The 23969-nt window shown below is 38.6% G+C and overlaps 1 protein-coding gene across 3 annotated transcripts in view; it reads left to right on the forward strand.

The window, feature by feature from the left end:
* LOC140671419 (growth factor receptor-bound protein 14) overlaps positions 1-21633 on the forward strand; it is a 273947-nt gene extending 252314 nt beyond the window's left edge. For all 3 annotated transcript variants that reach the window (XM_072902695.1, XM_072902696.1, XM_072902697.1), the window contains 3 exons: positions 13464-13732; positions 17496-17589; positions 17976-21633. In XM_072902695.1, the coding sequence (XP_072758796.1) occupies positions 13464-13732; positions 17496-17589; positions 17976-18245 (633 nt within the window). In that variant the 3' untranslated portion in view covers positions 18246-21633. The remainder of the gene's footprint in view (positions 1-13463; positions 13733-17495; positions 17590-17975) is intronic.
* Positions 21634-23969: the final 2336 nt, after the last annotated feature.

A 23969-nucleotide genomic window follows, 5' to 3' on the forward strand; every position in this document is an offset into this window, starting at 1 on the left:
AGTAATTATTACATAATCCACGCGGTCGTCCGTATTTTCGCGGCATTCCGGATCCCGAAGCGTTCCGAGAATATGTCGCGTAGCCCATGCCAAACATGCGAATATCAGCATTAATTCTCTTTCTGGCTGGCAAGTGTTAAGGTACAGGGTTCCCTCCGATAAGAGAAGACATTTTTTTTTTTTTTTTTTTTTTTTTTTTTCCGGATTTCGCAGGAAAACGCGTTATAATTCCGAAATTTGGTAAAATGTGTGTATCATAATTTTACACGGGTGTATTATATAAAATTTATATTTTCTCTATAAAAAATTTTTTGTATAACGACTTCTTTCGGGTAAAAAGATTATTAAGGAATTATCGATAGATTTATAACAAATAATACCTCAGTTAATAACATTTCTTTGAAATATCAAATTTGAAAATATAGAGCTGAAGAGCGTTTATAAATATAAAAGACAGATTTCTTTCTTAAATAAATTACGTATAAATTATAGAAAAAAAAATGAAGAAATAATTTTTATTTTATATATATATATATATATATATATTTTTTAGTTAAAATTAATGATAGTGAAACTCGCCGTTATTCCTTAAGTACTCGTAATTTGAAGATATGTAGAATTCTATTAAAATTCATCTCTATTTTACGACCGGTGCTTCTCTGCGTTAAAAGTGCTACTGGTTACCCACATATTTCACGGTTGCTAAAACCTAAAGTGGCCATACATTAGATTTCTTCGCTCTCGACGTCGTGCCTCACCGGTTCTCTATTGTATTCGCGGAGAGTGGTAATTACCAGTGTATTACATAACGCGCACGAACAGAGAGGGGAAGAGAGATAGAGAGAGAGAGAGAGAGAGAGAGCAGAAGAGAATAGAAGTTTCGTCGATCGAATCTCACGGCCATCATCGTCGTCGTCGAAGAGAAAGGAACGAACGCTACGAGGCGAACGGACAAACGACCGAAATAGTTGATACGCGTAATTTGCATGATTACACGGAGCCTCGACAGTGGCACTCTCGGGGTGGGGGGGGAGGGGGGATTTTATGCGTTCGCTCTAAAACCGCGCCAGACAATAACTGGTGGCGATCCACCCGTCGTGAGGGCCCGGGTCTCTCGCGAATTTACGAGGACGACGGTTGGCATTCTTAGGTTTTACGATCGGTGTAAACGCTTAACAAGAGCGCGACTATATATATATATATATATGTACAGAGTGTCTCATAACTAATGTCAACGCTCGTGAGTGGGTAGAGTATAGTGAACTAAACAAAAAAGTATTAAATCATTTTGCGATTTTCGCAATAATTATTAAAATAGCGCTCAGCATACCCTGAACGTTTCACTGTACTCTATCCGTTCACGAACGTTGGCTCGTTAGTTATGAGACACCCTGTATAATACCGTGCCACCGTATTACGACTATATAGGGATGCGCCGATGTTTGGCCAGGTGCTCGTCTCTAGGTGACTTTATAGGCCACGATAATAATTGCAGCGCGACGACGAATCTTACCCTCGAGGTAAAATCGCCTTCCTCTCTCTCATCTAATTGTAAGTTCTAGCCCTAGGGTCTCGTTTCTTTCCGAGCAGCCTGCCTCTCCGCTTCTTTCTCCTCTCCTTCCACACTCGGCGGAATAATCGCCGGAAGCGAATGGCCAGAGATTACGCGACGCGTTCTTCAAAAGCTATTTAAAAGTACGGCAAAAGCGAGAGCATAGATTTCGCTAGCCTGTTAAGGAGTTATAAGCACCAATTATGCGAAAGAACATAATTCGCTCGGAAAGAACGAGGCATGCACTTTGAAACAAGAACTTCCTATCGCAAGTATTTTACATTGCGTGCTCGAACCGAGAGCAGGCGACATTATTAATATTCTTTGCAGTGAAAATTAAACACGCAAAATTAGAGAGCTTTAACAAGACCAGATTCAATCTACTGGATTTATATAGATTACTTTTGTTTCAATTTCGATCTTTTCATTTCCCTTTTGATGGGTGCCAATTAATGGTTACAGTGACCATAAAAGATTACTGTTATGGTTTACCTGGAATCGACATTCAATTCGGATTGGTTGAAAATTTGTGCCTCGAGCATCTTAATGCATCGCTTATGAAAGCATACGATTCAATATATTATAATAAAAAGGATGCATAGTTAAACGACGCTTTCACGTGCACCGGATTGACGGGTATCAAAACGAGTCGGATGACGTAAGCTTTTGAGACTTCTTGTTCAAGGTAATCACGTGCACGTCGAGGACGGGCCAGTCACGGCCAAGGACAGCCGTCAAAAGAAACCCTTTTTTTGGTACGTTTACCGCGGGCGGCTGACACGTGTAAATCCGCCGGCAATAATGGCGGACTAATGATCCTCGGTAGATACATTGTACGATTGTAATTTTCCTAGACAAGAAAAAACGCTTAGCTGACCGATAATTTTTCAAGAATCTTGTTACTATAATTTTTTTTCTTCTATTATATTCTTACCATTGCTTAATTTTTTAATAAAATAAATAATAACTGTTAATAAATAATTAAATATTTTGTTTTTATTATTTTATTTTAATTATTATATTTTTCAGTAATAAATAAAGTTATCTTATATTTAATATAGAAAAATATGATATCATGATATTACACAATTAAATTAAATTATTTTAAAAAAGCGAAGGATCTCTCGAAAGCCATTTTTCATAGTTATATAATCGTTAAAAGGAATTAAGTTATTTTTTTCACGCTTCTAGCCTCAGATAGCCCATTAATGACGCGAGCGTGCAGCGAAGCTGCAGTGGGACCGCTAATTCCGATCTTGATTAATTTACCGCCGAGCGAAGTCGGAGTTACTTCAAGTATGACTTTGCATAAGTCGCGCGCAACCAGAGATTAATCTCAGCGCAAACGTCATTAGGCCGCTGCACTCTCGGGACTTGGCCCTGCAAACTTCTTCGAAAAAAGAACTTTTAAATATCATCCTGCTCGTAATCGAGGCTAGTTTATTTTCTCAATTACAGCAATTGCGGATCGCTTTCAATATTTTGATTCTCCCGGATGTTGAATATAAAAATTTCGTTTTCGAAGGAACTCGAGTACATTTTTTTTTTTTTTTTTTTCTTAAAAACAAGGCTGTCTACACTCGAAATAAAATACGTCGAGGAAAATGAAATATTCTTGGATTTCCATCGGATTAAAAGAAGCGATGATGATCGCGGTCTCGTGAAAATTTTGGCTTTCATAATACACGTTGTTAAGAGGACGAGAATTCGTGACACTTGGCCCCCGACAGTTAATTTAATGTTGAAATAACGAAGACCGTTTGAGCAAGTTAAAAGCTGCATTGATGTCAATAATCGGTCGACTGCTCCACGGCGTGTACATCTCCTGCCATCTCTCTCTTTCTTCCTCTCTCCAACTCTTCCATCTTCCGCTCGGAATTAACGCGTCTATTTTTATTCATGCTGGAACGTGCTTCTGGCAAAATTGTTTAACACTTCTAGTGAGAACACTGCACACGTGACCGATCGGCTAATTTTATCTTATGCGCTGGCACTTTGCCGTCTTATACTCTTTATATTCCGCCCGTTGAATATATAAACCATATCGAGCGTCAATTTTTTTATATGAATTTCAGCTACATCACCTATTACCTAATTACATTTAAATTGTATTTAAATAAAAAAAGTTTATAAACAAAAATGTACATTAAAATTTCGATAAATAGGCGCATTTAGAAATCTCATTAATCGTAAAATCTAACATCTATATAAATAATATAAAAATGTGGGCATTTTATATTGAAAATCAAAGAATATTTGTTATTTAAAATTATATATTATTTCTAAAAGAATATAATTATTTTACAATTGTGACGTTATATATAATTTAATTGTAATTATGATGGAATCATAAAATTACTTTAAGTAATAATTTCTTTAGATAACGTGCAGCTATTGAATCTCATATATATATATAAAGATTCACAGCCTAATAGATGGTCTTAAGCAGTCTCTAGAATTACCAATGTATTTCTCATCGATTCTTTATAAGCTTTACGTCGGAAAAGCCAAGAAGCTTTCGTGCCTCTTTGCGAAGCTCATTCCCCTTCTCAATCTTCTTAACAAGCCATTTCTCGCGAGTAACTCGCGATCGATAGCCGCGAGTGCCTTTGCGCACTTCCGCTTTTGCCTACCGACGCAATTTTCGATTTCTCCAGGAGAGACGATGAGACGCGTCGCGACGTGCATTGTCGCACATTTCCTCTCTGAGAAAACGAGTCATCTGGTGCTATCATGCGGTTCAGACCGAGCACTAAGAGAAGCCGAAGTGGGGCTTAGGCGGCACAACAAGCCATTGTGTGCACGATTCGTCTTCTCCCGTTGCCTCCATGTCCTTCAGATTTCCGTATCCCACTCCTAGCTACTACCGAGGATGGCTATGTTGAAAATGTGATAGTGCACTTTGAGAGAGACACGCTCGACTCCTTCAAGGACCATACATTTCTGGAGTAATTTCCTGATCACGATATCGCGTCAATATTGTCTCAAATCGGTGTGTGATATTTTATTAAAACGTTATTTATCGACAGATAAAATGATGTCTTAAATACAAGTCTAGGGTAAACTAGGGTATGATGGCCATAGGCTGTAATTTTTTCAATAATCGCTACGTAGTACGTTTTTTAAGCATTATCAAAGATAATCGATATTTACAGTAGTTTAATTTTTATTTTCGTTTTCACTGTTTTTTTTATAAATATTATGGTCATCTTTTCCTTAAAAGTTGGGTAAGATGGCCAATGCTTATGTTATACTATTTTGATAATATAAAATTTCTATTAAATATTTTCCTTTTAATTTCGATAATATTACGTAATTTAAGCTTCAGTGAAGATAATATGTCAAACATTATTAAAAAATAACAAAAATAAAAGTATGTTTTTTGCATTTTAAAAAACTATGACCATCTTACCCGAGTTCACCCTATATGATGATAAGTGATCGAACGTAAAGCCTGGAATTTTCAGGGATTTTATCTGGAAAAATCAGAGAATTCTTATGGAATTTTATTAGGCTTCAGGAAATTTTTTTCGAAAATTCTCTCTTTGATAATTTTGTTCTCATATTAAACAATTAGTCAGCCAAGCAAATTATATATTCAATGTCTTAACAAAATGTTTATATTCTTTGTAATTTTTGACAATAAAAAATGTTACGCAAGTGCTTAAATCTAGAACTTGAAATTTAAGCGGCTTTGTGTTTTTCTTTTGTGTGAGTGAGAAGCACTAAAAAAAACGCGTAGAATAAAAAAATTAATTTGAGAAATTTGCAGCAAAAAAATATTCTCTTTACCTGGAATTTTCAACAATGATACTTGAAAGATGAGAGAAATTTTTGCACAATATTTAAGTAAATATACTGAAAAAAATATTTCGATGGAGTAAAATAATTCTTATTGCTTGCTTCGCGCGACTTCATAAATCATAAAATTGACAGCGAGAGCAGCAACGTAGTTTGAAAGTGCGAGAATTAAATTAGTTTGGCACGGCATTAGCGTGTAATTGCAACGGGCCTCTCATGTTTTTCTTAGGTTTCGAAACCGCTTCAAGCACGCCGTTTATTATTTAAATTGCGCGGGCGCGACCGAGTTGATTTATCACTTTTCTCGAATGTTTTTTCTCTCCCTTTCTCTCGCTGTCGCTCTCGCATATGTGCGTTACGGCTGAACATAATCGCCGTGCACGTACAACTACGCGAGAGAGGATGCGAGAGATCGAACGCATCTGAATGTCGGTGCACGCCCACGCGACGCATTATATGCTCGCGCGACGTCGCGTCGGTGACGGAGTGCAAGCGTGTTCATAAGTTATCGGTCTACATCTGAAATGCTCTCTATAACGACCGACGCTCGCTTTAAAAGTGCAGTCAAAAGTCGCACGGTGCTTTCTTTCTTTTCTTTTCTACAACTAGTACGCTTGTTTAAAACTTGTTAGGAAACTTGTTGCAGCGCTGTAAAGTTGAAATATTATTTAACTCGACTGTATATATGTATATAGGGGTGCTAGTTAAAGACACGACGAGAAAGGCAAGTTGGCTTATTAGCATTTTAAGATACCTAAAATGTTTCTTTTTTTTTATTATCTATGAACGCGTCGGGATGAGAATCACTGAGAGAAGATCATCATGCAAATTACATTTATTTTACGGCGAAAAGAGTACTCGATCAGCGCGTAATTTGATTATTATTATGAATGATTCGGATATCCGTTCTTTTTGGAGAAATTACGTGTTAATAGAATGATAAAAATAAATTGCGAGAAAATATTTTTCATTATACGAGATAAATGACAGAATCAGCTGTTCGCGTTTGACATTAAATATAAAATGTGAGTCTGAAAAATATAAAGTTTCTACAAATGTATTTTAGCTCAATTATAGTCTTAAACAATATATATATATATATATATATATATATATATTTTTTTTTTTCTTATAATTTGATTATTATTATGAATGATTTGGATATCCGTTCTTTTTGGAGAAATTACGTGTTAATAGAATGATAAAAATAAATTGCGAGAAAATATTTTTCATTATACGAGATAAATGACAGAATCAGCTGTTCGCGTTTGACATTAAATATAAAATGTGAGTCTGAAAAATATAAAGTTTCTACAAATGTATTTTAGCTCAATTATAGTCTTAAACAATATATATATATATATTTTTTTTCTTATAATTTGATTATTATTATGAATGATTCGGATATCCGTTCTTTTTGGAGAAATTACGTGTTAATAGAATGATAAAAATAAATTGCGAGAAAATATTTTTCATTATACGAGATAAATGACAGGATCAGCTGTTCGCGTTTGACATTAAATATAAAGTGTGAGTCTGAGAAATATAAAGTTTCTACAAATGTATTTTAGCTCAATTATAGTCTTAAACAATACATATATTTTTCTTATAAACTCTTTTTCGTATATCGACTGACGCCAGGATGATGTCAGACTGCTTTTGCCTTAAGCTCTTTGTCCGCGTTCGCCATAAAGAGAAGAAGTACCCCACGCGAAAGAAACGCGCTTCCCGCTTCGCGCTCGAGCACGGGACGACAGTTTTTGCATAATTTTACGTCAATCATCGGTCCGGCTGGAGAGCTCGAGTGGTTGCGCAACACGATGATAGGGATCTCTTGAAAAGCCGGGGAACCGCATGGCTCGGCCGTCCGCGTAATTTGTCTTTGTTCGACGATGTGACCGGGCTAATGTCGTTGGACGGCCGTTCTTCCATTATTTCAGGATGAACTTCGTCTTCCCTTTCTTTTTCTTTTTCCTTCTCTATCCCTCGGACGTGTTCCCAAGCGAATCGCCGGGCACAGTTAACGTCTATCTAAACTACCGGTCGACTGTTATCTGAGACCTGAGCGTATCCGATGCAATTTAGGAGACGTCCTTCTCTCCCACTGTATGTGTGTCTTCCGCAATGAGAGCGGTTCGCGAAAGCCGCTGCCGTGATGACGACAACCACGACGAAGACGCGCACCGACGACGGTATTGTGACAGTATAAATTCGCCTTTGTCCGATAACCTCGGGCAATTAATACCGAGTTGCTCTACGTGCGTCATTGTGCAGTCGTACGATTGCACGACTCTCGTTGCTGCCGGCGAGACTGTTGTGTAACATCCCCGCGCAGAGATGTCGTAAGCTGACGATGGCTGATGTCGGAACCGTTAGTCAGTCCTTCTCTCTTCGAATAAATTATTCAAGGTGTAAATCTTGTACACGTGAATTTTTTTTTCTTTTCTTTTGCATTGTCACTTCGACGTATTTCTCTTTCTTTGAATTCACGAGTAGTTTTCGGCCAATGTCTTTCAGTTTTGACGAAACTTGGGTAGTTTGCGTAATAAAATACTGTCGACATTTTTCGTTCGTGTTAATGTTCGTTTAGAGATAAAAAAAACCTCCCTGATGGACAAAAACTTTCTTAATTTGCGAGCATCCTTTTAGAGTACTTTTTTATTACGAAACTTTCCTATGAAAAATACTTTTCTCCGATAGTTTCCAATACAGCGGCTATAACTCTCGAGGATAGCGCTGACCCTTAAACATGATATCGGTAACGGGAACGAAAAAACTCATTAAGATTTTTTTTTCCTTCGCTCTAGATTCGCCGAATTTTCCAAAAATAATGCCACGGCAAGAGAAATGAAGAATATGAGATTTGCAAATATTAAATTGGCGGTTTGAAATCCGATGAATATCTGTCAGTATCTTTTTTTTTTTTTTTTTTACGGTACTATTGGGGGAGACAATTTCGAACCGTGGCGACTATCGGGGCACACGGACGAGCAGGGGTGCAGGGTAAAGATATAAAGGAGGGGAGAGCCAGGAAGGGGCATCGTGATATGAGGGGGTGAGGGGAACAAAGAGCGGCATGCGCAATAGCGTCGATCGGTGCGAAGCGAGGCAGGCCCCATGTTCGTTCGTTCGTTTCTTGGCTACTCGACCCTGCACAGGGACAGTTGATGAGCGCTTAGCAACAGGCTTGTCAGGGGTTGTCAACCCTGTCCCACAAATTTCCTCGCAATCGCTGCTACTTGTCATTAAATCGCGAACCGAGTTTACAAATTCGACCGATGAATTAGTGGAACCCCGTCGCGATTTTCCAGGGGAATTCTTTTTTGACGGAAACGTATTTCTCTTGCGCGAAGAATAAATATATATTATTCATAAAATGTAAAGAAAACTGCGAGTTTAAAAATTTTTGGGAAAACCGAAAGATCTCTCTCTCTCTCTCTCTCTCTCTCTCTCTCTCTCTCTCTCTCTCTCTCTCTCTCTCTCTACAGAATTTATTTTATAATTAAAATTAATTTTTAAGACGTAAAAAAAGGATCGTTTATCTGATTTTATGATAGAATTCTTCTGAATCTCGTTTTTAATATTTCCATGACGTAAAATAATATCTTATTGTTCTCCAAAAATTATTATTACTTTCAAGTTTTGACACAGATATCTACATCTACAAATTGAAAAGAAAAAACCGTCGAAAATATCGCAAATGAAAAATTGCCAATCGTGCGAGAAATCAAATTAAAAACCGTTGTAATGCAAGCATAGAAGAATACCGTCGGATTAAGTTGCCATAAATAAACGTGGAAGCGTCGTGTTGCGGCTTCTCTTTATTTCTGCAAAATATTAGCCGTCTCTGGCGTCGCTCGATGAGACGAGGGGGCGAGGGGGAGAGAGAGAGTGACGTAGCGATAAAAACCTCCCGCGGTATACTACCGGAAATAGCATATCCAACCTCGATAAAGCCCTTTCCCGACGTGTCTCGCCGGTGTGTTTTCCGAGTAAATATGTATAATGGAAATCGACGCGAAAGTTTCTCGCGCGTACGTTTCCGGCTGTTTGGAAGGAATCTTTTTTATCTCTTTGGCAGACGTTCAACCAACGTGCCCACGTGGCCGATAGCGATAGGGCCTGGTCACCTGGAATCGATACCGTGTGTGAGCCGAGTCGATAATAGTAGCTACCCACGGGTGTCTCCAGGTGCAACTTCTCCCACTTCCTCCTCCTTTCCTTTGCTTCGACCGTGGTTGACCCCCCGTTACTTGTCACAGGAACTCGCGACACTCACGGAAGCCCAACAGAGATCGTTTCCCGTCCGACAATATTGCCATGCATAGACAAAATTATTTCATGTAACAAAGCAGATGGTGAAATTTTACGATATCACAAATCTAATTTTAATTGATTAGATTTTATGAATTTGATCAGATATCCATATTTCTTTCTTCTTATACATTGTCATTCATCTATCTTGTTTCTTCGTAATCGATCGTCTGACAGTTCGCGAGAGCAATCTCTCCACGCATTAACGTTATCGCTCGGTCGCGAGGCGAGATAGTAACCCAGTAACATACGGAAGAAATGACTATTGATCGGTTGATGCGTTTTTAACCGGCGACTTCCGGTTTTTTTTGTAAGTGATGGAGATCACAAGTTGAAGAAACGCAAGTTCGTCTAATTATATATGATTTATCAGTATCACTTTAGAGACTGAGACCTTTATAAATAGTATCCAAAAGCAATGATGAGATAGGAAAAAAAAGAATCGACTAAATAGATAAAATGAACGAATTATTTTAAAAATTTATTAAAATTAAATTAAATTAAATTAAATTATGATTCATAAAAATTGACGTAAAAAACTAGTTATTTTTTCACAATACCTTTATCGATTGTAAAGGGAATCAAAAATTATTTGCATTACTTTAGGCAAATTATATCATTTTATTTTTATTGAATTAATTAATATGCTGTTTACACGTGAGCCCTCGGGCGCGATTGATTCTGCCTAAAATCAATTTTATTCGTGAATTCAATGATTTATCATGTATGTACATTCTGTTCGACAAACTAGCTAGACACGACAGCAACCAGTCAACTTCGGGTAAAATGATACGCTACCGGTAGACAAGGGAGAGGGATGCTTTTATCGGTCGTAAAACAACGTTAGGCATTCACGATAACGAGGGAGTCGCGAAATGCTGCGAGAACGAAGGGAAATCCAATCGCTGGTAGCGCACACAAGCGATGTTCAGAAGGACGCACATATACAATAACATACACACATACACACATGTGTCATGTTGTTGCGATACCACCTCGCAATTTCATAATATCGCCGTTGTATCAGCGACAATTTAAAATGTCGTAAAGCGAAATAATGCGCGAGGCGATGGAGTGATACGCGGATGAGAATGTTTACGCACGAAACGCCGGCGATTTCACGAGATAGCGAAATGTTGTTACATGAAGGGAAAACGGTAATCTCGAGGATCTCGAACATGATACTGGAATGAAGCGGAGGCGAATCAACGTGAAATCCATTAAGGTGGTGTACTTGATGATGAGCTCATCCTATAGCTGATCATTTTCAGCTTACAAAATTATATTGCGTTGTTTTATAATTTTTTCATTTTTATTTTATTCACTTATGTAATAATAGACGTTTGTATTTTTTTTTTTCCCTTTTTAATGACAACTCTGCGAAGAAACAATCACCGATAATAATACACTAGACGTGTTTTATGAGAGATACTTTTTTGTAAACAGAAAATGTTTATATAAATTTTAATAGTATTCAAGATTTCGCTTTATTACCAAAGCGTTTAACGTATAAATCTAGTCGAAGATTGTAACGTATATATTAACGACGATTTTGATGTCTCTTTAATGTAAAATTATGACGTTGACTCTCTATATAAGCGACGTAATGAAATTTCTTTATGAGGAGAAACGCGCGACGGTGGTAATGGTGCAACCTGGACGTGTCATTTTCGACGGCTAGCGCTTCGCGAACTGGGGTGGAAGTTGATCGAATGGCGAGGGGGTTGATGAGGGAAAAGGAGAAGGAGACGGAGAATGTTATCCGCCGCACAGAGTCGTAAACTTCGAAGGAGCTTGTAATAACGATAAAACACGATGAGGAAGCCTGGTCGAGCGGAAAAGCTTTCTCTCTCTCTCTCTCTCTCTCCTTTACTTTCTCACGTGCACTTTCTTCCTCTGTATATGTTCAAACCAACGAAGTTAGACCGGAAGTTGTAAACTTAGGAAGCCCGCAGCGTGTTAACTTCGTTCATTGGACATCCCTTAAAATATTATATACACGTGGTCGGACTTAGATTGGTCTCGGCTACGCTCGTCAAGTTACTAAACGGTCGCCCTGGATGTCACTTGATGCATTTAAAAGTCAATTTACCTGGAAACTCTTCTGACACGCACTCTTATTAATTTTCCGTTATATATACCTATAATAATATCTCTTTTTATTACTCTTTAAACTTAATGCAAGTGAACGATCGATCATATCACGTGCTAGAAATACCCACAAAAATTCTACTTTCAGCAGGTTGGTGTAATTATTGGTAAATTGTAAAAAAAAAAAAAAAAAAATTAATGAAGAAGAGATATTCTAAAATGCAGTACTATTTCTCGGAATCGTCACGATATCGGGACGGACCTTTACGACGATGTCAAGGCCACGCCAAGAGGAAAGCCTACGACGACGAAACTTCCTCTGTTTCTCTCTTCAGAGAGCATGGGGGAAGTAAGCTGAAACTGGAAAGGGCCTAGTTGAACATCGATCGCGGCTACGTTTACAGGCATATAGTTGGGCGCCGTCACCGGCTTTTCTGGTTTCCGTCGGGGTTCCCGAAAGCACCCTCGAATTCTCGCTCAACGATAATTCGCTGATGAGAAAGTCCGAGTCCTTTCTCTCCCTCTCTTTCCCGTAATTCTCTCCCTCGGACGTACTTGCGCCGCGAGCGTCTATTTATTTTAACAACCGACTAATCCACTACGTGCGCCCCGGTTTTTTGCTCGTTATCAGGAACCTAAAGGGTGAAAGGGGCTTACTCATGTGACGGTCGAAATTATTATTCGAGATATGGCTCAAACGTCGGATCTTCGCGTTGCAACATATTTCGTTTTTATTCGAAATATATTGGTATACGAATATTTATCGCACTAATAATCAGTAAAATATGGAACCAGGTGTTTCGCAGGTGTTTTGAGCCGCAATTTATAGTACATACTTAAACTGCGAGTGTGATTTTAGGATACATTCATGAAATTGCGGATTAGAAGTATATATAATACGTCACAATTATATATTGAATTATATAAGGTGCTCTAAATTACAAAGGTAGCTATCTCGATCATCTGGCATGATATCGAGGCTCGTTTCGACATTCTTTATCGTCGATTGCCGAATCGCGATTTGCGATTCGGCAAGAAGAATCCGCGGATAAAATTATTGCCGGAACGCGAGCGGCTATGAGTTATCGCTCGCGATTTTTACCAGCTGTATCGCATCCGAGCCATAATTTTACGAGAGATTTGCGAGGTGCAGTTTGTTTGCCGCGGGTTACCGAAAAAGAGAAGGAGAAACAGGAAGAGAATTCGCTTTTCTCTCTCTCTCCTTCAGCAGGACGAGTTATTTACCGGACTGAAAACTACCCGCGTTTCTAATCCCAAATAAAAGCGTTCGGTGGCAGCCCGGAAACGGGGCTCTCCCTTCATCGCGCCCGCTTGTGAAGGACGGGCTTCCGCTTTTACCAGAGATGAACGTCGAAACGCTCAAACTCACGTTTAGACTTGAGTTATAGATAGACGTATTTATCCTAGGATCATTGAGCACGCCAAAGTTTTAGGTGTGTCGCATTTTTGACCGGAACATTATATAACGATAAACTTCTCCGAAAGAATTATGACAGTTCTTCTTCTTCTTCTTCTTCTTCTTCTTCTTTAAATCAAAAATTTTCCACGATGTACGTCCACGATGTGGACCATTTCATCTTTCGCGATTAATTTTAAATGAACTTTACATTTAAGCGGAAGCTTTAATTTCCGAGGACGAGACAAATATTTAGACAATTAAACGATTGATCCTTTCTCTTTGCAGGAATCGATACGATCACGGGTGGCGATGGACTTCACTGGTAGCGTGGGTAGGATAGTCGAGGATCCAAAGGAAGCTAAGGACATAGCCGAGAACGAGGGTATGGTTTGGCGACGGAGATGGCGACCATTCTCGCGTACACCACCAGGATGCGCTATGATGAGGCTGCACGGTCTCGACGGTGGCATACATGTTCTTCAACCTTGGTTCCATGGCGGTCTCAAAAGGGATATCGCGGCGGCTATTATAAGGGATCATGGTACCGTCGACGGGTAAGTTTAAATTAATTTTCTAATCGAGAAAAATATTTAAACGATCAAAATTGTAAATAAAAAATATTTATATTTATTTTCGCATAAATTTTATTTTATTCGAGAAAATGACTCAATCAGGCTAAGGTTTAACTTCTTTCGGAACAAATTTATCAAAGTAAAATAGTTATTTTATTTTATTTTTTTTTGTTCAATTATATATTTTTTATTAAAGAAAATGAAAAAATTGACCAATGTATACACATGGCATTGTATATTGTATATATGGTCATTATACGTTAAGATTAATAACTATTCATGAAAGGATTTCATACCAAAATTTAATATACATATGTATATGTGATATCCTTGAAGAAATTAACCCGTAAAAAATTTAAATGAATTTTTTTCTTACATTTATTTATTGAAGAATGAATTTATATTATTAAATTGAAAATAGCAAAATTTAATGAATGGCCAAGGTATGAAAAGAAGAGATGACATTTTTTATCAAACATTATTTAAAAAAAAATTACTCTAAAAATTTAACTGCAAATTTCTATAACAAAAAATTAAATTTACGTCATAGAAGCTCCCAACCACGATTATGCCAAAGCTGTTTTTTCGGAGTGAGATTGTTTTTTCTCGACAAGCTGCTCGATCGCGGATGATTGATAGAAGTATCATCGTGGGTTACAAACTGCCGCATCGTAAAGATGCTCCCCTCCCCTCTCTCTATAATCGCGATCGCATCGATGCTAGCGATGATAACCGTCATCATCCGCACGAGAGAGGGTCCGCCTCGAACCGGTTGAGAGTTAGGACCTCGAAGATGCCCGGCGCAAACGACACGCCTGACCGGCGCTTACGTAACCTTCATCGCGATTATTACGAGCGATCGTAAATCACGATGAATTCCTATCGAGCATCTTGTTTCTTTCGCCCACCTCTATTTCTCTTTCTTTGTTAATATCTTATTATTTGCTAATCTACTTGTGGTCGCTCACGTATTTGAATTTCAATGGCTACGCTTGAGGTTGTCCAACACTCTATGTTTGCTTAAGCCTGATGTTTCACATTTGAATAATAATAATAATAATAAAATGCGTGCGTCCTTTTTTCATCGGTGAGAAAATATTTCAAAAAATTACAAACGGGATTAGGGTCATGCATAAAAATGCGGGAAAAAAAACATTGACATAGGATGAAGTTCGGCAAACATAAGCCGCTACTTGTAGTCTCCCTTTTTTATTGTATAAATAATTATAGTTTCATATTACGTTTCAAATGGATTTAGTCGAGCATAATAAATCTCTTTCCCCCTTTCGTCTTTTCTCATTTCCCCTCGCCCCTTTCTGTTTCTTTTTGCTTCGTTGCCTTTAACTGTACCGCCTTGTCCGAATCCGTCATCGCGACCACATTGACCTTCGCATTTAACCCGCATTGACCTGGTAATCCCAACGAATGTTACACGTGTATGGTAGACACGCCCTTGAAACGTTAGAAATTATTAATATCCTAAATTAGATTTCATTATATTCGCGTAGCTACTCTTGAGATGGGACATTGCTCTCCAGGGTACGCGTTACGTATTAGCCGAGCAAAATCACGCAGCGTAATTAGATAAGAGTGATACAGAGATTTGGTGATGAAATAATAAAATATATATTGATAAAAGATGATTAATAAAATCTTTCACATGTTCTATTTTACATAATAATCTCTTACAAAATCTATCTCTATACAATTCAAGTAAATAACTTGTATCAACTTGCATTTTAATTCGAGTTAATGAGTCTTGCATTTCGTGTAGCATCGATCATGATTATCTATCGATGACCTCTTCTCTCTCTTTTGATCAACGGCGTTTTGCCGATATTACGGCTTCTCGCTTGTCCTATCCTCTTATCTCTCCCCCCTGCGTGTATGTATGTGTGTGTGTGTGTGTGTGTATTCCTCGATCTCATCTTTTATTCGCCGTACCAGCGTCGGCAATCGCGAATAAATGGTTAATTAACGACTCTCTCCATCTATCTCGTCGCGCTTAGCTCCGGGTAATTGAGTGCTCGGAGATCACGTAGTTGTCTCCGGGTTTTACGTTCGTTCAGGGGGCCCTTGCATAAATTTACATAATCTCGATCGTACCCGCCTCGCCGTCTTCTCACCGTATTCCCTTCCTCGTTCTTTCTCTCTTTCGACAATGACGAGAAGAAACGGAGAAAGAGAGTCCCGTCTCGTATCTTTCTACCTGACATTCGAGAGTTTTTTCCTCTCGCACGAGTTTTTGTCGCGCTCATTGTTGTTGTTGTTGTTGTTGTTGTTAGAGGGGCAAAACATTCTAATCGACTGCAAACATTGTTTGCTAATCGCCTTTTGTCTCTCTCTCAATGCGAATTAGCTCGGATAGCTCGAGAGATAAAGGAGACCATCTATATCCTAACCGATGGACGGGCTGCTTTGTATTGTACGGAACTGTAACGTCGTTATCCTAACTCTCGGGGATAGTCCTTGGACATTACCGTTCCGTAGCTGAAACTACCGTCGCGTCGGTGTGTTATCTGCTTGCCTGGCGGACGCGGAATATTCACTCGCATGAATATTCTATTGGGCGAGCATCAGGGTTGATGGAAGGCGATGCTGGACATTAGTAAACATTACCGCTGCTGTATATGAATAATGTGGGCGAGATGACTAAAAACTGGGTTACTGGCAGCATAGATAAAAAAGCTTCTTGCAGTAAAATGAATAGCCAAGTGCATTTTCGATTTTTTTGTTTGCGGTAAAAGGTTGCGAGCTTTTAAGATATAATATTATGGGGATCGTCAAGCATTAAAATAACTTGATAGACATTTTTTTTCTCGATTTACGAAATGGCGAATCGTCTCATGCATGGCAATGAATTTTTTTTTTTTTTTTTTTTTTTTTTACGAACACAACTACAAGTATCTTACGATACGTGCTTGTAATACCAACTATTTATGTTAATTGAAAAGGGAGCAATGAGAGGGTTTGATAACATTTTATCGAAAGGGTGCTCTTGTCCTCGGCATCACAACAGCGGGATTTCTCGGTGTAAAAGTACCGGGAAAGAAGAAGGGAATCGCTTCTTCCTCCAGAGTTTTATGATCGCGTGGCCGCGTTGCGAGCGTTTTACGATATGACTCTCTCTCTCGCTGCAGCCAACCAACCTACCTCTTTCGTGACCGACCGGTCGGTTCTGTCGTCGTTACATCCCCTGACCTCCATCCTTTCCTCTTCCCTCCCTCTCGTCCTCTCGCATCCTCTGCTGTTTCTTTTTAACCGTTTCGCTCGTCCCGCTACCTTTTACGACCATACTAATTTATACCGCGATATACCCTGGACAAGCCGTATGTGTATGTCCTTCCTGATATCAAACATCTAACACCCGGTGCAGGCCTGCATGTTAAGAAAAACGGCTATCTTTCCTGCATCTCCCGAGTAGTCTTGTATTCAGACATCGTGTTCGTTTCAGCAGTTTTCCTTTTCTCCCGTATAAGTACTATTTGAATGTTTCTAGACTCGTTGAAAATTATGTCAATGTGTTTGCAATACGTTACTTTATGAATATATGTCATCTTGCTTCTTATACTACATAGTATAATAACATTATCAATTATTTATTTCAATTGCTATTCAAATTGTTATCGCGACTCTGACGTGACAGCTAAGCTTGATGCGAAATAAATTGAACTGAATTAATTTGATAAAATCTGTCTTAATATTATGAATTCTCACGAAACGTTTCTGTTTTATGTGCTTGCAGCGTATTTCTGGTCAGAGAGAGCAAGAGCAACCCGGGAGCCTTTGTTCTGACCTACAAGTACAACGACAAGGTCTTTCACGCGCAAATTCAGCCCGTAAGTATCTGCACCTAATCGATAATAAGCGACAAGACGAATCGATCTTTTTGTAGTCGAAGATTTCGCGGCGATTAAATGCAAGAAAATTTCTTTCATCAAGTCAAGATGCCGCTGCAATTATATCATAAACAAGTTGGTAGCAAAAACTGAAGAAAAAATTACCTGATTTTTTTTATATATACAGATCCATATTAAATTCTATCTTACTTTTATTTCAACATCACGTGTTATTTAATGCTACAAGTAATATATTTTATAACAGTTTTGATATAATTTTTTACCGCCAACTTTCTAGTCTTAATACAAATTATTCTTTAAAATACATGTTTGAAACATTTTGTAGTAACATTGTGTTCACGTCGATCAAATTTTTTCCTTTTTAGATTTTTGACGAACGTCGCAACTGCTGGTTGTATACTCTTGACAAGGGGGCGACCAAGTTCTACGACTTGCTACAACTGGTCGAGTTTTACCAGCTGAACGCGGGCTCGCTGCCTACCCGGTTAACCCACTACGTACAGAACGGGGTGAAGCCGCCGCTGCACAAGCCAGAGGATGGCGGCGCCTCGCCATCGCCACCTGAGGGCAGCAGCCAGCGAGTCAACAGCACCGACAAGGTCGCCGATCTTTGCAGCAAACCGAGTAGCATTTGAGTATAGGACATCCGGCGACCCGTCGGTGTAGTTGACAGCGATCGTCTGCCGACCGTTTGCGTCACCAACGGATCCCTCGTTCCCATCTCCGACAACATCATGATGGTGCATCGTAGCAGCAACAACAACAACAAGCACTTGGGGAACGATAACGATGATAGTGGTGACGACAATGGAAACCGCGACGACGTCCACGCGACACGGTCGGGTTGCTGGAGTCTATGTCTCTGCAGTTACAACAAATGGGATTTGTAGCGCGATCAGTAGTAGCAGGGCGATATTCGAGCACGCATGAAAAGGAAAGAGATGGTTGTCTTGTCGCGAAGATAGACAGGACGAAGAAAAAAAAAAAGGAAGGAAAGAAGGAAGACAGAAGCTGTGCGGCTTGAGCATCATCCTCAGATCGCGGTTTGTTTTAATAAGCAGCGCGCAGCGTGTGTGTGACGTCACTGGGTCGGCTGACCCCGTGCAACAGAATGACCAATTTTTCGGCGCGAGATAAAGCGCAGGATCGCTGTGGTACGAGAAGGTTTTTCTTTTTGATTTTTCACGTTCATTCTGTTGTTCACGCGGAATAATGTCCAGAGTAGCGCGGCGCTGATATCCGCCAACAGCGATCCTCACACGAAAACGAAACCTCTTCGATGTTTTTAATCGTACATTACTGTGTTAGTCGTCGTGTAATAAAAGATCCATCTTGTCGTCTAGACTTTCCCAAAGATCCTTTTGTCCTTTTTCGTTCCCCCTATCACTTAAGATTTTCAGCGATAAACCGCGTCTAGACGATCAAAGAAGCATCATGTATTTGTTTTTCCTCTTCTATTCTTATTTTTTCTTTTCATTTTCTACATCCACGTTTTTGCACAAACACGGCGCACTGTGACTAGATTATTAATCGCGCGCGACGACGACGTCGTTCGCAATGTTATTCCGTAAGAAGAAGAGAAAAGCGCAATTGCGCGCACGTGTATGTATGCATAATGATGCGTGATGTACATCATTTGGTTGCGAGAGAAAGAAAGTGGATAGGTAAGTGTTGTCGCGGAGTACGATATAGTTGTACTATATCGTAACGAGTTAGCAATATAAGAGGAATACAAAGTTTGATCTTTCCACGTATGCATGTCATGAGAACTCGCGTGTGTATGTATGCATGTGTGTGTGAGAGAGAGATAGAGAGAGAAAGAGAGACAAAGAGAAAAATGCGATAGAAATGACACGTGGTCTTCTCATCTTCCATTCTTTTTTTTTTTTTTTTTTTAATTTTTCTTTGGCACGCATCGCGCGTACCGAGCGTCTCTTCTTTATTCGTTTTCCTGAAGAGAATGCGCGACAGTCAACCGTGCGACTGGCTACCACACGACTTTGTCGCCTGACGACGACGACGACGACGATGAGTTTAAATGACGAAATAGAAGAATCGGCTAAAAAATAAGGGAGAGGAGAGAGATATGAAGCGTCCGCGTATTCCGTTCATTAGCTGTAAGGCTGTGTCAGACAAGATTACTTGGAAACAATACTGTTGAGATTCATGATTATTCTCGAGTCTAAGGTGTTCAAAATTAAACGAGACAGCCTCATCGACAAGAGGACAAGAGGACAAGAGGAGAAAGACATATGTTTTTTCGTAGAGGTGTGTCTTGTGTCTTGTTTGCAAAATTTTTATTACAATTCGCGAAAAATCGAAACGCGACGTGAGCTCTCCCTGCAACACGAAGTAGGGGAGAAGCAGCATGCACACATAATATTAATGAATCTAAGAAATACAATACGATTAGTATAAGGATCCTCGACGCGCGTTGAGGGCCGAGAAACACGCTCGCAGATTCTTGTGGTACTGTAACGCGCATCAAAAGATATGGAAGCGTGTCCCTCGGCAGATATGATCTCATATTTTACAGATGTTTCAGTTGCGTGAGGCATTTGTTGGTTAATACGAATTCGGAGAGGTTCAATTAATTATTATAAAACTGTGCTAAGAACGCGTAACATTTTGAAATAAGAGAACGAAAGAGAATGAGTGAGATAGAGTGAAAAAAAAAATGATATGTGTGTACAATGTGTATGAAGAGGAGAATGAGAAAGACATTGCGAGGACGAGATTGGTCACGCGATAAAACGACAGAGAGAGAGAGAGAGAGGGGTATATTTAAATACAAAAAAAAATACATACATAATATGTATATGCATGTTCTAAATTATACAATTTAATTTTGTATTCGGGATATATATTACTATCGATCGCGGAAAAAATCGATGGTGTGAAGTTCGTGGGTGTAGCGTCACCGGATACGAACGTTGTCGTGCATTCTAGAGATTTATGATACAAGAAAAAGTTTTTAACGTAATGTTTTTCGAATAATAATACGTGAAAGTCATATAAAATGATATAAAAAGCGAATCGGTAGGAGATGTGAAGTGTAAGCAGGGTATGGACGCGATAGAAATTATTTACGCAATGTATTACGATTCGTCGAAAGAACAGTACCAAGCCCTTGCCCCTTATATTCGTACCTACTTTTTAATAATATATTTTTTCATCGATTATATATTTATTTAACGTCGAACGTAGCGCCTACGCGTCATCTCTTCAAGTGGTACTTTTTGAGTAATTCGAAGAAGTGCAGATCTTATACAGATATGTAACACAAAACAATTAACACACACATACACACACACATACACACACACGAGAAACAATGACACAAATTGCATTAAATTTTAGAATAGTAGCGCTTTATAGAACTAAATATTAGGATAACAAATTCTTCGTGAATGGGTATGAAAAAAAAAAAAAAAAAAAAACCTTCTGTAGAACGGTGGTCTACAAACGCGGCGTTCATCCCCAACCCGTTCGCGTGATATCCTCTATTCCTCACAAAATTCAAGTTAAAGTCGAATTAACGAAATTACCTCTTGGAATACGCTTATCGCGCCAAAAAAAATTATCCTTTCGGCCTTTCGTGTAAATATGTCTATTTAGGCCAAAATCCCATGTCTCCCTCTCCCGATCGTCCCGTCTACCCGTGGGCCCGTCGACAATTTGAAAATCAACTTTGATAGCGGTTAATCAATCTTGATTCTTCAAGTCGACACCGCGCGGAAATGTCTCCTCCTCTTTCTCCTAACAATACAAGAACCGAACGGAAAATGAGACAAACGCCGAGTTCCCTCTGGCCACCCGCGTAAAAGAAGCTATAAATATTATTATGATGATTAATTAACTACATAAATTATAATAAAATATATTTTGTATTAATGTAGTCACGAATTAATACGGCAAACGCAGTGGTCTGTGAAGACTGAACCTAAATAAGAGAACGCAAATTAGTCCTGTGCGAATTTCATCGACGTCTGTTAAGAACAATAAAATGATCAGGTAACGGAACGTTTACTATTGTGTTTTTATTTCTTATCCCCGGACAGTATAATTTTCTTTCGTCAAGTACATTGTATTTTAATATTTCGTTTATTTTATTATTAAGTGTTATTGGCGCGCGTAATATTTTAATTATTTATTTTAGCCTCTCGAGAGATTATTTTGCCTTTCTTCTTCGTAAAAGCTATGGCCACAACTTGAAGTACGTTGTCACAAGAGGAACCAAAACTCGCCCACACTCGTGCTTGCGTATGCGATCGAATTACCCGCAGACGTTGATGAAACTCACATTATATCACTCTGACAAGCGAATATTCCGACGCAGAGCTCGACCCTGTGTTGACTCAAACTCGATCAATCGCACGAGTTCAATTGTATACATAAAGGCGGTTAACACAGATTAAATTTGAGTTCGCTAATCGAGCGAAGTGAACGATTTAAACGAACATATATTTAGCGGAAGCCTAAAGTCGAGGAAGAAAAAAAAAAAAAAAAAACTGTAAACGTACAAGTTCCGGCCAGGCTTTTTGCTGTTGCACTCTCGTGCAATTTACAACATGCAAAGGCAGCTTAATCGTAGAACATACATGTGTAATACGATAATTATGTACATCGCGATTACTTGTCTGTCGACAGTGAATTTCGATGGGGGAAAAAAAAGCGAGAGATGTGTGTGAATGACTTTTTTACTTTTTTTTTTTTTTTTTTTTTTTTTTTTGAGATCACTCTCGATGTTGTTACATTTATTATTTAATTTCTTGTAGATTCACGAGATACAAGTTTTTTTTAGATGACACACGTATATTTCTTCATTATAAAACGACTGTTAAAAAATTGCTCGATAAAATTTTAATTCCAACGAGTTTAAACTCTCGATGTTGTGAGCTTAGTGTCGATCTTTCTAAATTTAAATTTTTTTGTTGCAAGCAATTTTGGAAGCTTGTCGCGAACGCAAGAGTGGGTACCCGGGTAATAGAAACTAAACTACTCACTAGTCCATATTGACACACTATAGTAGAATTGTCTCGTGATGAGAAAAAAAAAATTATGAAATAATAGGAATCTAACGCGAAGATTTTTCTCGCAATCACGTCCAAAATATATACTTATATTGAATCTACTATCATGCGTTCCTCGTTCGCTAATCACAAATTACAATCATAATAATAATAATAATAATAATAAATAATAATAATAATAATAATCAATCACGATCTAACGTTCACGACGGACGTGCACTGCAAACGAATGCGCAGAGAAAAGAGTGAAAGAGAGAGTGTACGAATGTGATGATTGCTATGGTTGAAAAATTATGCAAAAATACCCTTACTACCTTTCCTCGTAAGGGAATGATTCAAATATAGTGACGTATAAGCCGTCGGGTATGGTAAATTGAATATGATATCTATCAAGCACTTATTATTATTTTTTTTTTTAATTTTAATCCCTTTTAATTAAATTTTAATTAATTGGATATTCTTAATCTAAACTTTTGTGTTAAAAAATAATTGGATATTATAAAGGACAGTGTATTGATAATTGTGCAGGTATTTAAAAAATTGATTAGATATCGCGTTTTCCTTGAAATCTACGATTTTAATGACTCGTTATATGCCATTTAATTGGATTTTACCCCACGACTCGTACCGAGATAATCAAAGGGACTAATGTTCCGTTCAATGGACAATCGCCGGGGCATTCTCAATGATTGCAGGAACCGTAGGTATGACAACCTCAGGTACCTGCGGTCAGCGACTATGCGTTCACGGACAGAAAATAGGCCAGCTATAATGTTGTGTATCTCCACGAGAACGTTTCAACCGGGATAAACTCGCTCGAGAGATGGAGGCAGATCGAACAAGCAAAGGTGTGTCAAAAGACGTGTGCATGAATTGTGTGCGTAAATATGGCGCGCCGGATGCGCCCGATATGCAATTTATCAATTTTAAAACAAATAGCATGTACCGATCGATATTAACGGACGCGCGCATTAAAGTATATCTATGTGTTTCGATCGCACCTCGAAGTGGAAAAGAAAAGAAAAATCCGCGTTGTACTCTCAGTTATACAAACATAAAAAGAAAAAAGGAAAAAAAAAAAAGAAATAGGCAGGGTGTTCACGACAATTATTTGCCACGAACGATCAAAGAAAAAAAAAAAAAAAAAAAACAACAACAAAACGCACAAATTACCGGACCTAGCTCAAAAGAGTCGCCGATTATCCTAGAGATTTTCCTCTTTGTCAGAGAAAACGGGACCGGACGCGATTAGAGATTTTTTTTTTTTTCAACGAAAGAATCCGCTCGCGGATGGCGGAAAAGTAGCAAGTCGTTTCCGTTCATTAT

Source organism: Anoplolepis gracilipes, chromosome 11 (assembly GCF_047496725.1).
Source record: "Anoplolepis gracilipes chromosome 11, ASM4749672v1, whole genome shotgun sequence".
NCBI classification, from domain to species: Eukaryota; Metazoa; Arthropoda; class Insecta; order Hymenoptera; family Formicidae; genus Anoplolepis; species Anoplolepis gracilipes.